An 18257-nucleotide genomic window follows, 5' to 3' on the forward strand; every position below is an offset into this window, starting at 1 on the left:
TTAAAGCAGGTGCATTAGGCACGTGCTTCCACGTGCAGTTAAGAGGCCTGAGTGCTTCCTTTACACTCATGTAGTTTGAGCTCTTCAGCATGGCTCTGAGAGTAGGCCTCAGATTACAGACTCATAAAAACAAAATGCCAATAGGTCAACGTTTTCTTGACCACAAAAAGATTATGGCACAGACATGGTCTATGCACCAGAAGATGCTCACATATTGAAGAAAATCAATAGAGTCCACATGACACAGGCTACACACAGTCTGCACACACACACACAGACAAATGCACATACACACACACACAGAGTTCTAATTTCAGGTCTTGTTTACCACCAGTATATCAATTCCTCCTCTGACCGAACACAGGGCTACATTTGAAGGATCCTGTTTGTTTCCTGCAGACTGGGGTGACATGCTGTGTACTGTAAGTTGCCATGAAGAAAGGATCGATGGCTTGTTTCACATGTGAAAGCAGGTGCTTTCGATTTCCTCTCCCTCCCCTTACCAGGGTTAGCTCAGCGTAATGAGATAATGTAAGGCATTATGGTTTCATGTCAGCGCAATAAAGTCTTCTCATCACATCCGTTGACTAAAATGGATGCTGGTGTTGGTGTTATTTTACAGGGAGAGGGGTTGAACAGGAATGGGTGGGGGGGAGGAGGGGGGTTCCCGTAAACTTGCGTAATATGAATAATCCACTGGCGGGATGTTAAGTGCACTCATTTCACAGTCCATTTCACAGCCGGCAGCCCTCAGAGGAATCTTTGTGTACTCTGACGGAGGAGATATTCAACATCGCTCTGGAGTTTCTCTGCTCTGCTACTTGTCTTGCTTGATGATAAAAGAAAAGCTCAAAAACTGAACTTCTTTTCTTCGTGACTGACAACTTCTGAAGGACTCTGTGAGCGTGCTCTATTATCAGAGGCTGCATTGACTATCAAAATATTCTCTTTTCTGCTTCTATGGCGTGTCGCAAAAGGTACATGGACAGTATGAACATGACTGGAAGTTGGTAGGGCAGAACCGTTGCTTTCCAGCTCGTTCATGCACTCAATTGAAGATTAGAAAGAATTCTTCAGTCTAAAAAAATATCAATCAGTCATAAAGTAGAGTAAATTGATTGATTATTCATGACTGCAGTATTTCTCAACTCCTACTATCATGACATAGATTGAGTATATATCCATCCATATACTAATCCATTTATTTATTTGTTTATACATTCACCCCTCCATACACCCATCCACCTATCCATACAGCCAGCTCTCCATCCATACAGAGCCCTGAGGCCTTGAGTCTCATCCTCGTGGTCCTGGCTAGGAGCTGTGGTCTGGACGGGCTCCTCGAAGAGAAGATGGCGTCTGCCCAGAGGGGCTGGGGACTGGATCTGTGCTGCTGGAAGACTGCTCCCTCCGGCTTCACACGGAGGTCTGGCCCCAGCACGTCTCTCACCCGGGAACAACAGGACCCCAGAGAGAGTCCCGGGTCTGACTTGGGGAAACTCACGCATTTGTTATGGATCTTCTTTTCGGTTTCTCCTGTGCACCCCTGTCAGCGCTGCATTAGAAAACACACATTTGATAGAAAACTAGTCGCAACCTCGAAGGAACACATCTGTCTTCTCGACGGCCTGGTTTGATTTCTCCGACTTCAAATGAACAGGATTAGTCCATCCGATGACACTTCACGCCAGATTGAAATGTTAAACATCCATTTCGGAGCAAGTAATTCGTGTTAAGCTAGTCCTCATACATTATTAACTGCATGCTTGCTGGTGCTATCTGCTCAGCACAGCTTACCCCCCATGACATATTAAATGCGCTTGGAAGAAGCAGGCCAGCCATGGTGTTTTTGCTGACATAGCAGGGCCCAAACCTATGGAGGGTGTAAGATAAGATAAACAGAGCAGGGTTGAGTGAATCTAACAGAGGCTGATTGAAGTGTGGCTGCCCAGGCCTCCTCGGGCCGCTACCTCGCTCAGCCACGCGTCCGACACGCACGTCGCAGGGGTTTAACCCACACGTGCTGTGGCCACATCTACACTGCCCTCGCGAACACAGGCATCTGCGTCAATGAAGGAAAACCCCGACACGAAATCCATGTGATGGGAAGATCAGACAAGGGACTGAAATTGAAATTAAATCTCCCTCCCTCTTATCTTTTTTTTTGCGTGCTCAGTCAGTTTCTTTATGACAATTAACCCGGCGATTTAAGAAGTTGTTCCGCTCCCGGCAGTGCGGTGTGTTTCAAGGGAAACTTGCAGAAAGGTGCAGATTTTGGCAGGAATCATTTCGGTTCTCAAGCATGACGGGCTCAGACTGGAAGATGATACCAGGCTTATCTCCGGACCCACACGAGAGCCGGGGGAGGAGACAGGGATGGAAGCACCATCAGCGACCGCGCTGTCTCCCTGGCCCGTTATCCAAACCCAACCTTTGGATCCCGGTTCCGTACTGGAAAATGTGCTCAGTCTCAAGCCTGATGTGGCTTCAAACGTATTCTCCTGACACAATTGTGTCAGAGAAACCTCAAAAGTTTGTGATTTAGGGCACAGAGTGAAAGTGTCACTTAATTTCTACTTCGTCGATGCTCCTTGGAGGCAGTGCGTCTAGAACGCGCGCTGACGGACGGAAGATTCGGTCTCACTCCGTCTCCTCGTGCGTCATCGAAGTTGTAGGCAGTCTGAATGTGATGTCGATATCAGTGCAAAATCTGAATAATAATTGGGGGTGCGGGACTGCGGGGGCCGCGCGGGGTGGGGTTTCTAGATTCTCCCGCTTTCAACTGTCTCAACTGAATCTGAGACGGAATTTCCCATTCAATTCCATCGTGCGGAACCAATAGGTTACACATTTTGACCCCCTGCATTAGTACGAATATTGATCAATCAGTCAATTAATCAATACCGCTTTCCAGATATCGCATATTTGTTTATCCCTGGGTGTCTCGGAGTATGCAGCATAATTTATCTATAGCCTACACGTTCTGCTGGCACAGACGTGTATACACAACACTGCGCCTTCGCATAAAACAATCAATGCACCTACAGCGTAGCCCATAGTGTATCATTCTGGCTTGAGCCGCAAGAATGATATCGTTTTTGTTAAAAAAGAAAAAAAACTACAGTTTTTAGTCGGATGTTTTGTCACGAGTGTTTTTGCCGACAGAATAATCACAAATTAGGACATAACAAAAAAACAATCTATGGTGATGATACAGAAAGACTCGCATTCTTAAAGGCTTCGGTGTGTAAGTAAAAAACAAATAAACGTCAATTTGGGGTCAAATTCACAGTTTTTTAAAGTGTTCGTATTTGTATGTCAAAGTTGACCCATTTAAAGGCTGGGGTAGGCTACTCACCGCGTTATCCTGCATGTGAAGAATACTCTTTTGATGAATTGAATCATATCCAGTGCAAAAACGATCTCGATGGGGAGGCAAATTATTGTTCCTGTCGATGCGTGGTGATGGATTGGACTTGTGGAATGTCCTAGTCCACGTGTATAAAACTGAACGACGTTTAAAATATCCAAAAGAAATCCATTCGTTCCGTGCAAGGTACGTCGATACCCAAACCACTGGAGCGCTGTCCAGTGACAAGAGGTTATGAAAGTCTAAACTCCTAACTTTCGCTGCATGTTACTGTCACATAGCCATAATCTAACTGATACACAAACCATGTATTAGCTAATAGTTAAGAGGTGTAGCCTTTCCTACAGAATTGGTGATGAAAAGAACACGTGAAAATATCTCATCCCACGCCCGAACAATGGAGACAGCGCTACCCAATCAATGGAGAAAAAAAGCACCCACTGAATGTTTTTGATCGCAAGGCAAATGACTCTACTACGACGCAATCAGATAACGGGATCAGATGTCAAACATGTAGGCTAGCTTGTCAGCCATCCTCTGGACGTTCTGTTGCACTTCTTTCGAGCTATTTGAGATTCGACCACCTGCTACATTCCACCAGCTTGGTTACGGCTAAGCCTGTTTTGCTCAAGTCTAGAAGCAGAATAACCTGATAATGAAAGAAAAATGCGGTGTAGACATCTATATTTGTATGGAATGTTCAGAGCTGTGATGCTGTTCTTTAGATTAGTTGAATAGTCAGTTTATTTCCAAAAGCCTCCCACAACGCTCCAATGCGTAAATCAGGTTTTCCTCCAAAAGTCCATCACTTGGGGCAGCCAAAGCGTTCAGATTTGCCAAATAAAATGCGTTCGTTTTGTAAGGGGTGGGGAGTGTTTGTGTGTATGTGTGTGTGGGGGTTGATGTTTTCAAATATTATGCCTTACAGCTGATTTAAACATGTGCTGTGCAACAAGCAATACCATTGTTCAATTTCAACATAACCAAATTATTTGACTATACCACAACAAATTCACATTCCTAGTTTCATATTTGCTCTCATTTTTCTGTCATCTTTTTCCGGTTTGATTTGGAAAATAGGATTTCATTCAGTGAGAACGAAATGCTGTGCTCTAAAGATCTGAGAAAATGAAAAAAACTAGTTAATACACACTTCCCTCTCATTATTCCCAATCTCCACCATAATGCGGTGCACCAGGGCCGTCACGGGTTTAAAAGACCAGCACGTTTTTCTTACCTATGCCCAGCCTATACGGCAAGTGTTAAGGAGGAAGTCTAGTTCCATCTATCAATATAATTAACAACAAAATGGCTTATAGTGCCTAACAGGCAAGCCACTGAGAGATTTGACTCCCCAGGCAAGTCGTTCATATTCTACGCGTTCAGATGGATGGCGATGAAAGGGTGAACTAGTTACCCAGGCTGACCGTGAACACAGCTTGAGTATAGCTCTCTCCTTCTCTCTACTGCTCTCTTCTCTCAATATCTGTCTCTTTCTCTATCACTTGCTCAACCTTTTGCTCTCTCTCCCTCCCCCATTCTCTCGCGCCCTCTCTCCGTCTGCCCCTCTCACTTGTTCTCACCTTCTCTCTCTCCTCTAACCCACTGTATCGAAGCAGCAGGTATAGACGCTACCTGGAGCATCCTCCGTAGACACTCGTTGAGCGCTGGACGCTGGCCATCTCCCCTCCCAGCACCTTGAGGGCGCGGAGGCCTGCAGCGCTGCTCTGGACCACAAGGGCCTATAGGTCACTGAATATTCCGACAGGGTTCGGCTGGCGGAAAGTCAGGCCAAAGTCAAGTCAAGCCAAGGTGTGCTTGGAAGCTCGTTGATCATGGGTTACCATAGTGTTGCAGTAAACCAGTCATGTACACACAGTCTATACTAGCCATCGCTAACTATGATTTGTACACATTTAGGATATAGGCTACATTAATTTATGAAACTGATATTTACACCATTTTATGACTCACAGATTCAACTCACCATCCTAACAGCTATCCTCTGTTTCTGTCGAGCAAGCTCTTTTGATTAATAAGTGAGGGGTAGACTAATTGAATTTTGAGGATGAATGAGAAGAGTTGTCCGGGTCCCTGCCGGCAGAGCTTAAAGCGCTGCAGCTTTTAAGAGGTTTAGGTTCAGGGAGCTTTCCTAACCCGGTTCCTGTGTCCTCTGTGAGGATATCATGTTTGGGGGACTGTAAACACCGTACCCTGCAACCCCTCAGAGGTGGGAAGACTCCACAGATTACACGTTTCAATTAGCCGTGGGGCGGAGAAAATTTAAACCATGCTAATTCTGGTCCCCAATGTAATCCCGGAGAAAAAGTCGAAGCGCAGAGGCACAATCGCCAGCCCCAGCCGTCTACTATTTCATGGATGCATTACAGAAATAATTCACACACGTCCATGGTTTAGGCTTGGAATTTGGGGGGGAACAATGTTTTAGAGGTAGTTTTTCTCGAGACGAATTTCTGAGCCTGTGAGCAATTTCAGCGGTTTGCTCTTTACAATGTAGGCTATACTTTTCTGTACTAGCCTACTTCACACCTAGAGTACATATTGGAAACCCTTGTGTTATCTTCGGGTCATTCTGACCCATCAGTCATTGTGACCCACCGTCGTATTGCGACAACTTTACCGCATACAAAAACAAAGTGAAGCATTTTCTTTTAACCGTTGGGCTGTCTCAGACCCCCAACATTTCGAAGGTTAAAAGAAAATTATTTTTATTTGTTTATGTATTGGGTAAAATTGGGTAAACATAACGATGGTTCGTTATGAACCTTTGGGTCATGTGACCCGAAGGCAGCACAAGGGTTAAAACACACACCCACTCACAACATTGACGTGTTACCACAAACTTGAGTGCGGAAAGTCATTGGCTCCACTTATTCTCATCTCCGAACATCATTCAACCTGACAGAGTATGCTAGCTAGGCTGTAGCCTAAATAGGCCTCCCTGATATAGCAATTTAAACAAATATCCTAAAGCGTTCGGTAACCTATGATAGGCCGCACGCTGTAGAAGTAAGGCAGCTTTCAGAAGATGATAGCCTAGCTACATCTGCTGGTGTGATCTGATCTGTTTCAAAATATGTTGATTGATCAATAATTAACAACAAAGTATTGTTGAGACTAATCATTATATCATATCTCAGCTTAGTTTGCGTGTTGGTGTGTAGTGAAGCTATCCTTCCCAATGCAAGTGCATATGAATCTAATTTGTGGTTACCTTGCCCAAAACGTAAACACCTAGCTAAATTGTTCTCCAATAGCTACACTGATCAAAGCGAATCACAACTCCCTTTGACTTTGGCTGTGCTGAATGACAAAATATAGCCTACAAAATCAACAGAAAAACATACAGTCAGAGCCTGTTTATTAGACATTCTCTGATACAGTGCCTTAGAAGAGATGCTCTGTGTGACGTTGTGGGAAGTGTGACCAAGAAGAATGACTGAACTCAATCTGGTGGGTTTACGAGGCCGTGCGGTGAGCGGCCTCTACTGGAGAGAAGCGGTACTGTTGCTCCGCTGACGAGCGTGTTGTTTCTCTCCGGAGACCTCCGAAGAAATGAAATGTGTTGCCTTGGTAACTGCAGATGGTCAGAGTTCAGTGCCTCTTCGGTGTTGCATGAGACCGACACACGCGTGTGATGCTGGACGTAAAACATCTTAACGATCATAAGAAAAAAAAGAAACGTAGGCCTATACAAAATGAATGAATTAAAGGAAAAAAGGTTGTGTAGAGTGAGATTACACAGGCCTTTCAGAAATTGCACTTGCTGTGTGTATGTAGCTAATGTAACGGAGTTGCAGGCCTAGGCTACTTTGTTAAATGAATAAAATGCCCAAATAAATGTATTTGGGGTTCATATCCCACAACGTTGGGCTGGGGTCAAAAGTGTGTAACTCACTCACTGTGTGCAAATGACTTCTTTTTGTAATTTGGGCTTCGTAATCTCTCTAAACAGCAGAAGTCTGATTGTCTTTAATGACATCGTCAGGGAGAGGATTGAAGATGGGGTCGGAGGAAAAGAGTAGTGGATGGAGGTGGACGCGTCCCCCACGAAGATGGAAGATGGAAACGGGGGAGACTGAAGTCCAGCTGACCAAACCCCACTATTCCTGAACATCGGAACTTCCTGTTCGAAAATACAGCTCCCATAGGGGGTGTTGATGAGGAGGTGTGTAAGTGTAAATGAACAGAGGTGCAGTAGTGTAATCTAGTCTCAAGTAGTGGGCATACAGTTCATTTAATAACTTAACTCCCCTCCTCCCTGTGCCAACGTCTGTGTTATAACAGACTGGCTGGTGATGGAACCAGACTTATAGTAGACCTACCGTTCTCAGTGACTATAGGCTACAACAAAAATAGGCCTACTTTATTTTCTTGTATTTGGTGTGTAGCCTAGCTTAGTTTGTGTGTTTTTTTTTTTACCGTGCCTTGTAGTCATTTGATTATGTGCACTGGACGTGCTTGCTAAATACAAACCGTTCCTTGACTATGACCACAGAATAATAGCCTACTGAGAACAATGCACTTCCTAGTGTTCTGCTGTACTTTCAATATGCAGTAGCCTATTTGTATGTCGCTTTGGAGAAAAGCATCTGCTCGATAAATCTAATGTAAATGTAAAAACATAAATATAGTGCTCAACTGAAAAAAAGAAGACCAGTAGCCTAGGCATTTTAATGGACGTTCAACATAGCCTATATTTAATTTAAATAGCAACAATTCATGCATTTTTATAGGGAGGAGTTAGTTAAATGTTTTCTTCTAGAGGTTTTTATCAATTCATTTGTGTTACTCCCACGCTTGAGGCCACTTGACTTACTATAGTCTATGATAAATGGCAATTTTGTGTTGTAGATGATGAATGGTGAAAGTAAACAAGGAAAAATCAATCACTTGATTTTTAATTTTTATTTAACATGCATTTTCATCACCTTTTTTTTTATCAGTTAATTATTGTTACTTTCCCCTTCATACCAATTTATTGCGAGGGATAGTCAAAATGACATGTAGGCTACAGTACAATTATTGTTGTAATTTTGTATGAAATTATAACACATTAGCCTGAAGTCTACTTTTGTACTGGCCGGCGGCGGGGCCTACTGTGTTTTTTTTGTGTGTTTTTTTTTTTTAACATCCGATGGCTCAATTCCTCAAAGCGAGATAAGGTAAATTCTAAAGGTTCACTGCCTATGAACGGCTACGTTACGGTTTTGGAGTAGCGGTAATTTGTAATGGCGACCGTGCCGGAGATGTGCCTAGGTTTGGGAAAATGAAGCGAAGAAGAAGTTATTTCTATTAAGAAAACACCGGGGTTCCCCAAAGGAGGAATTAACGTCGAAAACAACGGCTTTCTTAGGGTTTAAGTTATAGCTACTTTTGAACCTTTGTACCCCGAAATGATGAAGCTCAAGTCAAACCAAACCCGGACATACGACGGGGATGGCTACAAGAAACGGGCCGCCTGTCTCTGCTTCAGGAGCGAGAGTGAAGAGGAGGTAAGCCCGAGGATGAGAGGGTGTAGTGTGGGCCTCACTAGCCTATACTTTTTATTACTGGATGCTAGGTAGAACATAACGTTTGCTTGATACATGTTTAGTTTGAAATACTTATTTTTGCTGGCATTACATAGAGTTATCATATGGACAAACAAGTTGCCAGTTTTACTTCAACGTAAGCAAGTGTTTGTTTTGTGTAGCCAGCTAGCCTGCCAGTTGTCTACGTACGCTAGTGATTATTAGGGAGCTAGCTTAATAGCTGTAAACTGGCTTTCAGAAAGGGTAGTTAGCTAACCTGCTTAGTGGGACAGTTTACGACTACATTGATGGAGTTTTTAGTGGCAACTGGTCACAAGTTAGCTAGCCAGCTAGCTAACGAGGAGTCTATATGCTATTAGTAGTGTCCAGCTAGCAGAATAGCTAACTAGCTAATAACATAGGCATCATCTGATAATGACAGCCAATCTCTGACATGCTATTATGATAGTGCTGAGAAGGTTGCCAAGTCTCTTGTTGTCATCCCATTATCTGCCAATGTCCCCTTGTTGTTTTTACTACCATTAGCTAGCTACTTTTGTTTGTTAAAATAACTGAATTGGGAAAGAGGTCTGGTGTGATACATGATCAACTCTTGACTCCTCCTGTTCAGGTGCTGCTGGTGAGTAGTAGCCGGCATCCAGATAAGTGGATTGTCCCCGGTGGGGGAATGGAGCCAGAAGAAGAGCCCAATGTTGCTGCAGCGCGGGAAGTTTGTGAAGAGGTCGGTTGTGTCTCTGTGTGTTTGGAGCTGGGAATGTGTTAGTCTACATTACTGGGTTGCCTGAAAGCTCGATCACTATGAATATGCTGGGGTTGCTCTCTCTTGGTGTCGTGTAGAAAACGAGACTACAAGCATCCAGGGATGACCTCACCCAGAGCTGCCTGAAAGGCCAACATGAATAGCAGTATTCCACATGGATGAAACATCCACTTTAAACTCCCCATTCCTGTAACCCCTGCCCAGTTTGGCACAGCAGTCATCCTGTTTACACAGAATGAGAAAGCAGTGCGCCATCTAAGCAACCAGTGAATCCAAGCATCATGTTACACAAGTGTTAAAGTGCCAATCGGCGTCACTGCCCTTTACATGATGCTGTGGCTGCCCTCCAGAAGTATCCTCCATTACTACCACTCCAGAGGAACTACCCTGCAGTATTACACCTCCCACGACTTAGATAATTGTTGTTTGCTGTTTAACACCACACATCCTGTTGGGAACTACAGCCTAGTAGTTTGTAGGCTGTATTTAAGTTGGTGGACAAACATACTTTTAAAGTTACTTAAACATGGTGCAGATCACTGGCTTAAACCTTAGCCTCAATCACAATGCGAATCAGGGATAGGACAGATGTTGGACATAATAAAAAAGAGAACCTTTTAAAAAAACTCAGCGACAACCCAAATAGTTTACAGCTTCAGTTGGCTTGCTTCTCCCCCTGGCACTTCCTAATTTAAAGTTCAGGTACTACAGAAGACGACAGAGGATGTTTCACATGAAGCCTGGTTAGCGCGCTGGCAGAAGCCCCGAGGACAGCGCGCCCGGGGGTGTTGAAGGGTACGAGAGAGAACGTCCAGGACAGCCAGGGCGTTGAATTACATCCCCCCTGACAGATCGACTGCCTTTAGAGCGGGGTCGCTGTGTAAAGATTATACCCTTTCTGTGATCCATCACATTGTGTGCTGATATCATCTCTTATTCTGGTTGGTGTGATCAGTAGGAAGGGCATCTGCCCTTCCTGGCTTGCATGTATATTTTCCGCTGGGAGAGGGCTGGTGGAGGAGTGTCTCAGGGAGAGGGCTGGTGGAGGAGGAGTGTCTCAGGGAGAGGGCTGGTGGAGGAGTGTCTCAGGGAGAGGGCTGGTGGAGGAGTGTCTCAGGGAGAGGGCTGGTGGAGGAGGAGTGTCTCAGGGAGAGGGCTGGTGGAGGAGGAGTGTCTCAGGGAGAGGGCTGGTGGAGGAGTGTCTCAGGGAGAGGGCTGGTGGAGGAGTGTCTCAGGGAGAGGGCTGGTGGAGGAGGAGTGTCTCAGGGAGAGGGCTGGTGGAGGAGGAGTGTCTCAGGGAGAGGGCTGGTGGAGGAGGAGTGTCTCAGGGAGAGGGCTGGTGGAGGAGTGTCTCAGGGAGAGGGCTGGTGGAGGAGGAGTGTCTCAGGGAGAGGGCTGGTGGAGGAGGAGTGTCTCAGGGAGAGGGCTGGTGGAGGAGGATTGTCTCAGTGGGCTTGAAGGCCTACGAAGCCTGTTTAGGTCCCGAGAAATCTACAAGTGTCTGACTGCCCAGTCAGTTGGGTCTGTGATGGAGAGTTCCCTGCCCAACATGGGCCCAGTGCGGGCTGTAAGCCTCTTACTGCATGGGGTTGTAGCAGGTCATAATCCCTGCCGGCTGATTGTGATGGTCATATGAGAAAGGGGGAGAGAGAGGGGTGGGGGGAGAGAGAAGTGCTTATGCTCGTTGGTGCAGACTCATGCCAGCGATGACAGAAACACAAGGTCAAAGTTCACTACAGGCTCATGTCGTTGGGTGTCCACACCCCTCCCCCAGCGAGGGCTGTGTTGTCTGGGGTTAGGAGGACTGGAGGACGCTGCGTCCACCAGGCCGACAGAGAAGCAGGAGAGAGCAACACCCATCAGCTATGAATTGGCGTATTGTATCAGCTGAGTTTGGATCTTTAGAAAGAGAACGTAAAGGCGGGGGCTGTGTCAGTGTAGTGTGTTAGCATTAGCAACACCTGGGCTGTGTCAGTGTAGTGTGTTAGCATTAGCAACACCTGGGCTGTGTCAGTGTAGTGTGTTAGCATTAGCAGCACCTGGCCTGTGTCAGTGTAGTGTGTTAGCATTAGCAGCACCTGGCCTGTGTCAGTGTAGTGTGTTAGCATTAGCAGCACCTGGCCTGTGTCAGTGTAGTGTGTTAGCATTAGCAACACCTGGCCTGTGTCAGTGTAGTGTGTTAGCATTAGCAGCACCTGGGCTGTGTCAGTGTAGTGTGTTAGCATTAGCAACATCTGGGCTGTGTCAGTGTAGTGTGTTAGCATTAGCAACACCTGGGCTGTGTCAGTGTCGTGTGTTAGCATTAGCAGCACCTGGCCTGTGTCAGTGTAGTGTGTTAGCATTAGCAACACCTGGGCTGTGTCAGTGTAGTGTGTTAGCATTAGCAGCACCTGGGCTGTGTCAGTGTCGTGTGTTAGCATTAGCAGCACCTGGGCTGTGTCAGTGTAGTGTGTTAGCATTAGCAGCACCTGGCCTGTGTCAGTGTAGTGTGTTAGCATTAGCAGCACCTGGGCTGTGTCAGTGTAGTGTGTTAGCATTAGCAGCACCTGGCCTGTGTCAGTGTAGTGTGTTAGCATTAGCAGCACCTGGCCTGTGTCAGTGTAGTGTGTTAGAATTAGCAGCACCTGGGCTGTGTCAGTGTAGTGTTTTAGCATTAGCAGCACCTGGGCTGTGTCAGTGTAGTGTGTTAGCATTAGCAGCACCTGGCCTGTGTCAGTGTAGTGTGTTAGCATTAGCAACATCTGGGCTGTGTCAGTGTAGTGTGTTAGCATTAGCAACACCTGGCCTGTGTCAGTGTAGTGTGTTAGCATTAGCAGCACCTGGGCTGTGTCAGTGTAGTGTGTTAGCATTAGCAACACCTGGGCTGTGTCAGTGTCGTGTGTTAGCATTAGCAGCACCTGGCCTGTGTCAGTGTAGTGTGTTAGCATTAGCAACACCTGGGCTGTGTCAGTGTAGTGTGTTAGCATTAGCAGCACCTGGGCTGTGTCAGTGTCGTGTGTTAGCATTAGCAGCACCTGGGCTGTGTCAGTGTAGTGTGTTAGCATTAGCAGCACCTGGCCTGTGTCAGTGTAGTGTGTTAGCATTAGCAGCACCTGGGCTGTGTCAGTGTAGTGTGTTAGCATTAGCAGCACCTGGCCTGTGTCAGTGTAGTGTGTTAGCATTAGCAGCACCTGGCCTGTGTCAGTGTAGTGTGTTAGAATTAGCAGCACCTGGGCTGTGTCAGTGTAGTGTTTTAGCATTAGCAGCACCTGGGCTGTGTCAGTGTAGTGTGTTAGCATTAGCAGCACCTGGCCTGTGTCAGTGTAGTGTGTTAGCATTAGCAACATCTGGGCTGTGTCGGTGTAGTATGTTAGCATTAGCAACACCTGGGCTGTGTCGGTGTAGTGTGTTAGCATTAGCAGCACCTGGGCTGTGTCGGTGTAGTGTGTTAGCATCAACAACACCTGGGCTGTATCGGTGTAGTGTGTTAGCATTAGCAGCGCCTGGGCTGTGTCGGTGTAGTGTGTTAGCATTAGCAACACCTGGGCTGTGTCGGTGTAGTGTGTTAGCATTAGAAGAGCCTGGGCTGGTGCTGAGGCTGAGGTTGGGGTCTGAGGCTGGGAGGTTGGTTCTGTGGTTGGGGGCTGAGGTTGGGGGGTGGTTCGGAGGCTGGGTCTGTGTCTATGGAGGAGGTATTAATAGATGAAACCTGAAGCAGGCTGTTTCAGTCTAAACCTGGCCTGCAAAACATCTCAAATTCCCAGGAGGAGAGCTACGCCCTGATCCATACTAGACCCCTCGACACTCCCATTGACTGACTTGTAAACGCTAGCAGGATGAGTAATAAACTGATGTTATCAGCAGATTCCAGGGCTGTTCAGTTTGAAAGCAGATTGGAGCATGACTCATAACAGGCTTTCTAGAAATACACATACTGAATCATTTGTACAGTGTGACCACATTTCAAGGATATTCTTAGGGCTTTTGATTGTACAATAAGTTCAGTCAAGACACTCACGTGATTGATTTCACCATTTATTCATATTACATGGAAAAATAGTTGAGTGCCATGCCTGAACTTGCTTCGCTGATTTCTGAAAACTCAATACTTGTCTTCAGCCAGGGACTCTGTCAATGTAACCTGTCAGATCTAGATTAACTGAGATGTCAAAGATGCAGGAGATGATTGTCATTTTTTCCATCTTATATTATGCCTTTTACCTAAAGTACTTGTTTACTTGGCAACAAACCTGATTGTGTTGATTTGTGATGCGTGTCCTTAGCTGTCTGGTTTGTGAACGTTACAGGCAGGTGTGAAGGGGACTCTGGGACGCCTGGTGGGGATATTTGAGGTGAGTAATCTAGTCCTTTTGGATCGACATTTCTCATGCAGAGTATCACAATGCATCTACTACTACATTAACACCACACACACATTAAAGCTGAAGTAGGTAACTTTATTAAATCAATTAACATAGAAGAAACAGCTCCCCCAATTCCTGTTTGAACTACCATAACTTCCTGCAGCTAAAGCAGGAGTTTCACAAAACAAGCCAAGGAGGAAGGCCTGCCTTTTAAAAGGTGATTGGCTGGAACAGGATTGCTGGAACATAATTGTCTGGGAAGTAGTGGGCCATTCAAAATTGGAAATGTACATTCATCTAGCACTGAGCTGTCTGTGTTGTTAAACAACACTTAGAGGGCCTCATTAGCTTACACAACACATTCACAGGGGACAAAACCTTTCTTTTTAATTACCAAACTAATCTTACGGTAAGTGACGAGCAGTGTTTTGGAGTCTTTCCAAGCGAGTGAGTGAACCCCTTCTACCCCACAGAACCGGGAGAGGAAACACAGAACGTTTGTGTACGTGCTGGTGGTGACAGAGGTCCTGGAAGACTGGGAGGACTCGGTCAACATCGGTGAGTATCTAGAGGTCACCATGACCCCTCGACCCCTCCAGCCTCGTCCCCGTCACACTGTTCCTCAACCCTGTCTCCTTCCTCTCAACAGGGAGGAAAAGGGAATGGTTTAAAATAGACGATGCCATCCAGGTGCTGCGGTGTCACAAGCCTGTGCAGGCCACCTACTTTGATGCTCTTCAGCAGGGCTGTCTGACCAGCAACGGGACACCCCTGGTCACCTCCATAGGAGGAGATCTGTCCCCCACCTATAACATCAATCAAAGCTCTGTGTCGGGTATCAGATAACTACAACATCACGCCCTGGAGCCCCACGCCCTGGAGCCCCCCTCCCCCCTCTCTCTCGCTCCTACCTGTATGGTTTTCTGTTTCTTCTTCGTTGTCTCCATGGTAACATGGTTTGCCTTGCCAACTCCTTTGTGCCAGAATTGTGGCACAGACTTGATGACAAGTGTTGGGTGAAGATTCTGAAACTCTTTGTAAATGTACATGTAACCTTTCAACCCCCATCCCCTGTTCTTTTTCTTTCTTTTTATTGACAACTGCATGAATTGTTCCTCACTTCCTCTTTCTCCCTCTCCTCCACTCTTCTCTTCCTCCTATTCTCCCTCTTTTAACACGCCCTTAGCGTGGTGGTTATTGAATGCAAGAACTACTTTTTACTGTTGTAATGTAAAAGTGTATACTTAGTGCTTAAGCTGAAGGCTTTCAGTGGTCTTTTTAATGTCTCATCTTTTTGGTTCTTTTCTGTGAATGAATGTTGCCCATGAGTGTATTTTTCCCTGTTGTACGGATAGGATATGTTCTTTGTGTCTGAATGGACAGACTTGTTGGAAGTGACTTCTTTTGCATGAGCACTGTTTATGGTTTTGGTCTCACACATTCTGGCGACCTGATTCTGATTGTGAAACAGACAGTCTTTTGTGCTAAGGTCTTTGAAATCCTCTTAATTTTGCTCCTCATTGTGGTTTTTGATGTCAAGATCTCATTCTTTATCTGAAGAAAAGGGGCGTCACAATATAAGTGTCAAGTCGACACTCCCTAAGTCTTCTTTGATTTAGCCAATCACTGAATCAAAAAAAAAAGAAGAATGTTCCCTATATAACTATAAAATGTGAGAATAGACCGGATAATCTCTCCTCAGAGAACCAGTTTTTCTTACTTCAAAATGTTCCCCTCTTATTTGGTCCTTTAGTGGGTTCTAACTTTGGGATTCAGTGGTGTGGATGACGAAGTTGTCCTTCATGTCTTAAGATCTGAGCGTTCCTGAGGAGAACAGCGAAGACTGTCAGGACGCCAAGCACATATCACCTTGCAGCAGATCAGACCTTCTCTGCTCCTCCGTCTGGTTTCAGTTGAATAGTGGTTGTTTACATTGCGTTCATAACATGTAGGCCCTAGACAGGTATTTTAAGGTGAGTTTTTAGAGGGCACTTTTCAGTAAGGTGAAGTCGTTTTATTTTCTAAACCTTCATTATTTAGTATTTAATCTGCATCCCCAAAAACACTAAAAAAACACCTGATTGACATTGAGAAAGTATTGGAATATAAAAGGATGTCTTTGGCAAGATGCAGAACAAACAAGCCTTGTACAGTTTGAGACCTCGTTTTTAACCGTGTAAAATGCTTTTGGATACTAGTTTTTTTTCTTCTCTTTGACGTCTGGCAGAAGTGTCTTTAGTCCCGCTGTGTTCTGCCTTGATATCTGGCATGGAGCGCTCGGCTCAATACTGTGAAACTGGAGGCGCTGTAGATGGCATGTACAACGTTTGTCTTGTAAATTGTTTATTTCTGTAAAGATCAAAGGTGAGAGAATGCAAATGACAAAACTTTTCCTGCCACGTGTAGATGAGCAGTTCCCAGCTGTGGTCTGGGGCGGGAGGCCTAGTCACACGGGGTGAAGACAGGGCCTTGACCTTGGTAAATAACTTCACTGGGGTAACAGACTGGACATCTGAGGCTTGTGTTGCAGACTGTATGATGTTAGGGGCCTGTTCAACATTCACCACCAAAACCCTCTTCCAAATCCCTTGCCCAAATTAGCCTGCCAAGCTAGAAATGGTTATTGCAGACACAAAATGTAGATTTTATCCTCGAGGCTTCCTGCTACAGAACCATAACTACCAAACTGCAGTCAGGTCATGTCAGACCACGGAGCTGTTATTTCAGCCTGGCCTCCTGTCAGCAGGCCCCACATCAGAGGTGTTAACCAGGCCCTCCCCTGTCACCTCTCCTGCCCATATCGCTACTCGCTATGGCTTTCCAGATAAACAACCCCTACTAGCCTAGTTTCTAATAATTTATTTTGACCTGTGTTTCACCTACTTTCATTGCCCATCTGTTCCTGAGTTGATGGAGTCACGGTAGAATCAAGCCCTGCTGTGACCATGGCTGCAGACTACAAGCCCTGCCGTAACCACAGCTGCAGACTACAACCCCTGCCGTAACCACGGCTGCAGACTACAAGCCCTGCCGTAACCACGGCTGCAGACTACAAGCCCTGCCGTAACCACGGCTGCAGACTTTGAACGTGCTTTTACTGCTTTTTAATGGTCTCGTTAGGTGTGCAGGTCGAAGTCTTAGTTTGCGTTTCCTGGCGCCGATGTCTAGCGGAGATTTCATATTAGCCCCTTTCTGGGCCAGTATGTGTCAGATGTGTGAAGGCCGGCCAGCAGCCCTGAAGACAGCCGTGTGGGATGGTCCAGAGGAGTCTCAGTCTGTACCAGGCTGGGGAGCCGGACGGCAGACACACTGTCCAAACGAATGTGACACAACTCACGAGAAACAGCCGATGTCTGAACAACCATCACCACTTCCTCCCAGACCTGTCGTTTCCTTGTTTGTACTTTGTGTATCTCTATTTGTGTTATTGACATGATGTCTTGTACTCTGGAAGGTCAGAGGCCGTCTCTTAAAAAGCTTTTGGCTTCAGTCTGAGACAGTCAGATGTGTCTCACCCCTGTGACCTTCTACATGCCATGCAGGCAAGGCCTCTCCACAAACGGGCTCTGGAAAATGAAGTAAACATTGACGTTTTAATGACTGTGTAAAAGGTCTACTGGGGGAACCATTTAGAAACACCTTTTGCGATTTTTTTCTGACAGGATAGAACCAGCCAAGATATAGTTTCAGACCCAAGACATCCTCCAATAAGAAAGGGACTATATTAAGGATTGACAAGCTGAGGTAGTCCTAAACAGCTGTTAAGTGATGATGGCAATAACTTTGGTTGCAGTATTGAACACATGACCATCAAAGAATGTTTGGCACCATCTAGTGGTCATTAAATGTATGAGGCATCAAACCACATCACTAAACCCAAATGAACAAATGTTGCGATTTGTAGCATTTCAAGCCGTTAAAGGCCTCTGTCAAATATTGACAGAATTTTCTTTAAAATGCTTTCCGTCAGATTGTGCTACAACTTTTGTAATTGTGCCTGATGTGGGAGAAACAATTTTTGGGCAAATTACGTTTCAAAGAGAATGATCTGGTGTGGAGCCTAGCTTAACCTGGGAGCTCATGTGATGTCATCGTTTTCTCCAGGGTGTTTGTGTGGCTGACGATTTCTTTTCCTTTTTGTCATTTGGGACTGTGGAATAATCCAGTGAGAGAAGACAGAAGATTGTAATATAAATGTGCCAACAAGTAAACACCAGTATTTCACATTA

General features: G+C 45.6%; 1 protein-coding gene across 1 annotated transcript; it reads left to right on the plus strand.

Annotated features, from left to right (window-relative positions):
* The first annotated feature begins 8590 nt into the window (after positions 1-8590).
* Positions 8591-18254, plus strand: nudt3b (nudix (nucleoside diphosphate linked moiety X)-type motif 3b). Its single transcript, XM_062473544.1, has 5 exons — positions 8591-8886; positions 9536-9646; positions 13972-14016; positions 14502-14586; positions 14678-18254. The coding sequence occupies exons 1-5, from the start codon at positions 8788-8790 to the stop codon at positions 14872-14874; spliced, it is 537 nt and encodes a 178-aa protein (XP_062329528.1). The 5' UTR covers positions 8591-8787; the 3' UTR covers positions 14875-18254.
* The last annotated feature ends 3 nt before the right edge of the window (positions 18255-18257 follow it).

The sequence above is a fragment of the Osmerus eperlanus genome, chromosome 1, assembly GCF_963692335.1.
Source record: "Osmerus eperlanus chromosome 1, fOsmEpe2.1, whole genome shotgun sequence".
NCBI lineage: Eukaryota > Metazoa > Chordata > Actinopteri > Osmeriformes > Osmeridae > Osmerus > Osmerus eperlanus.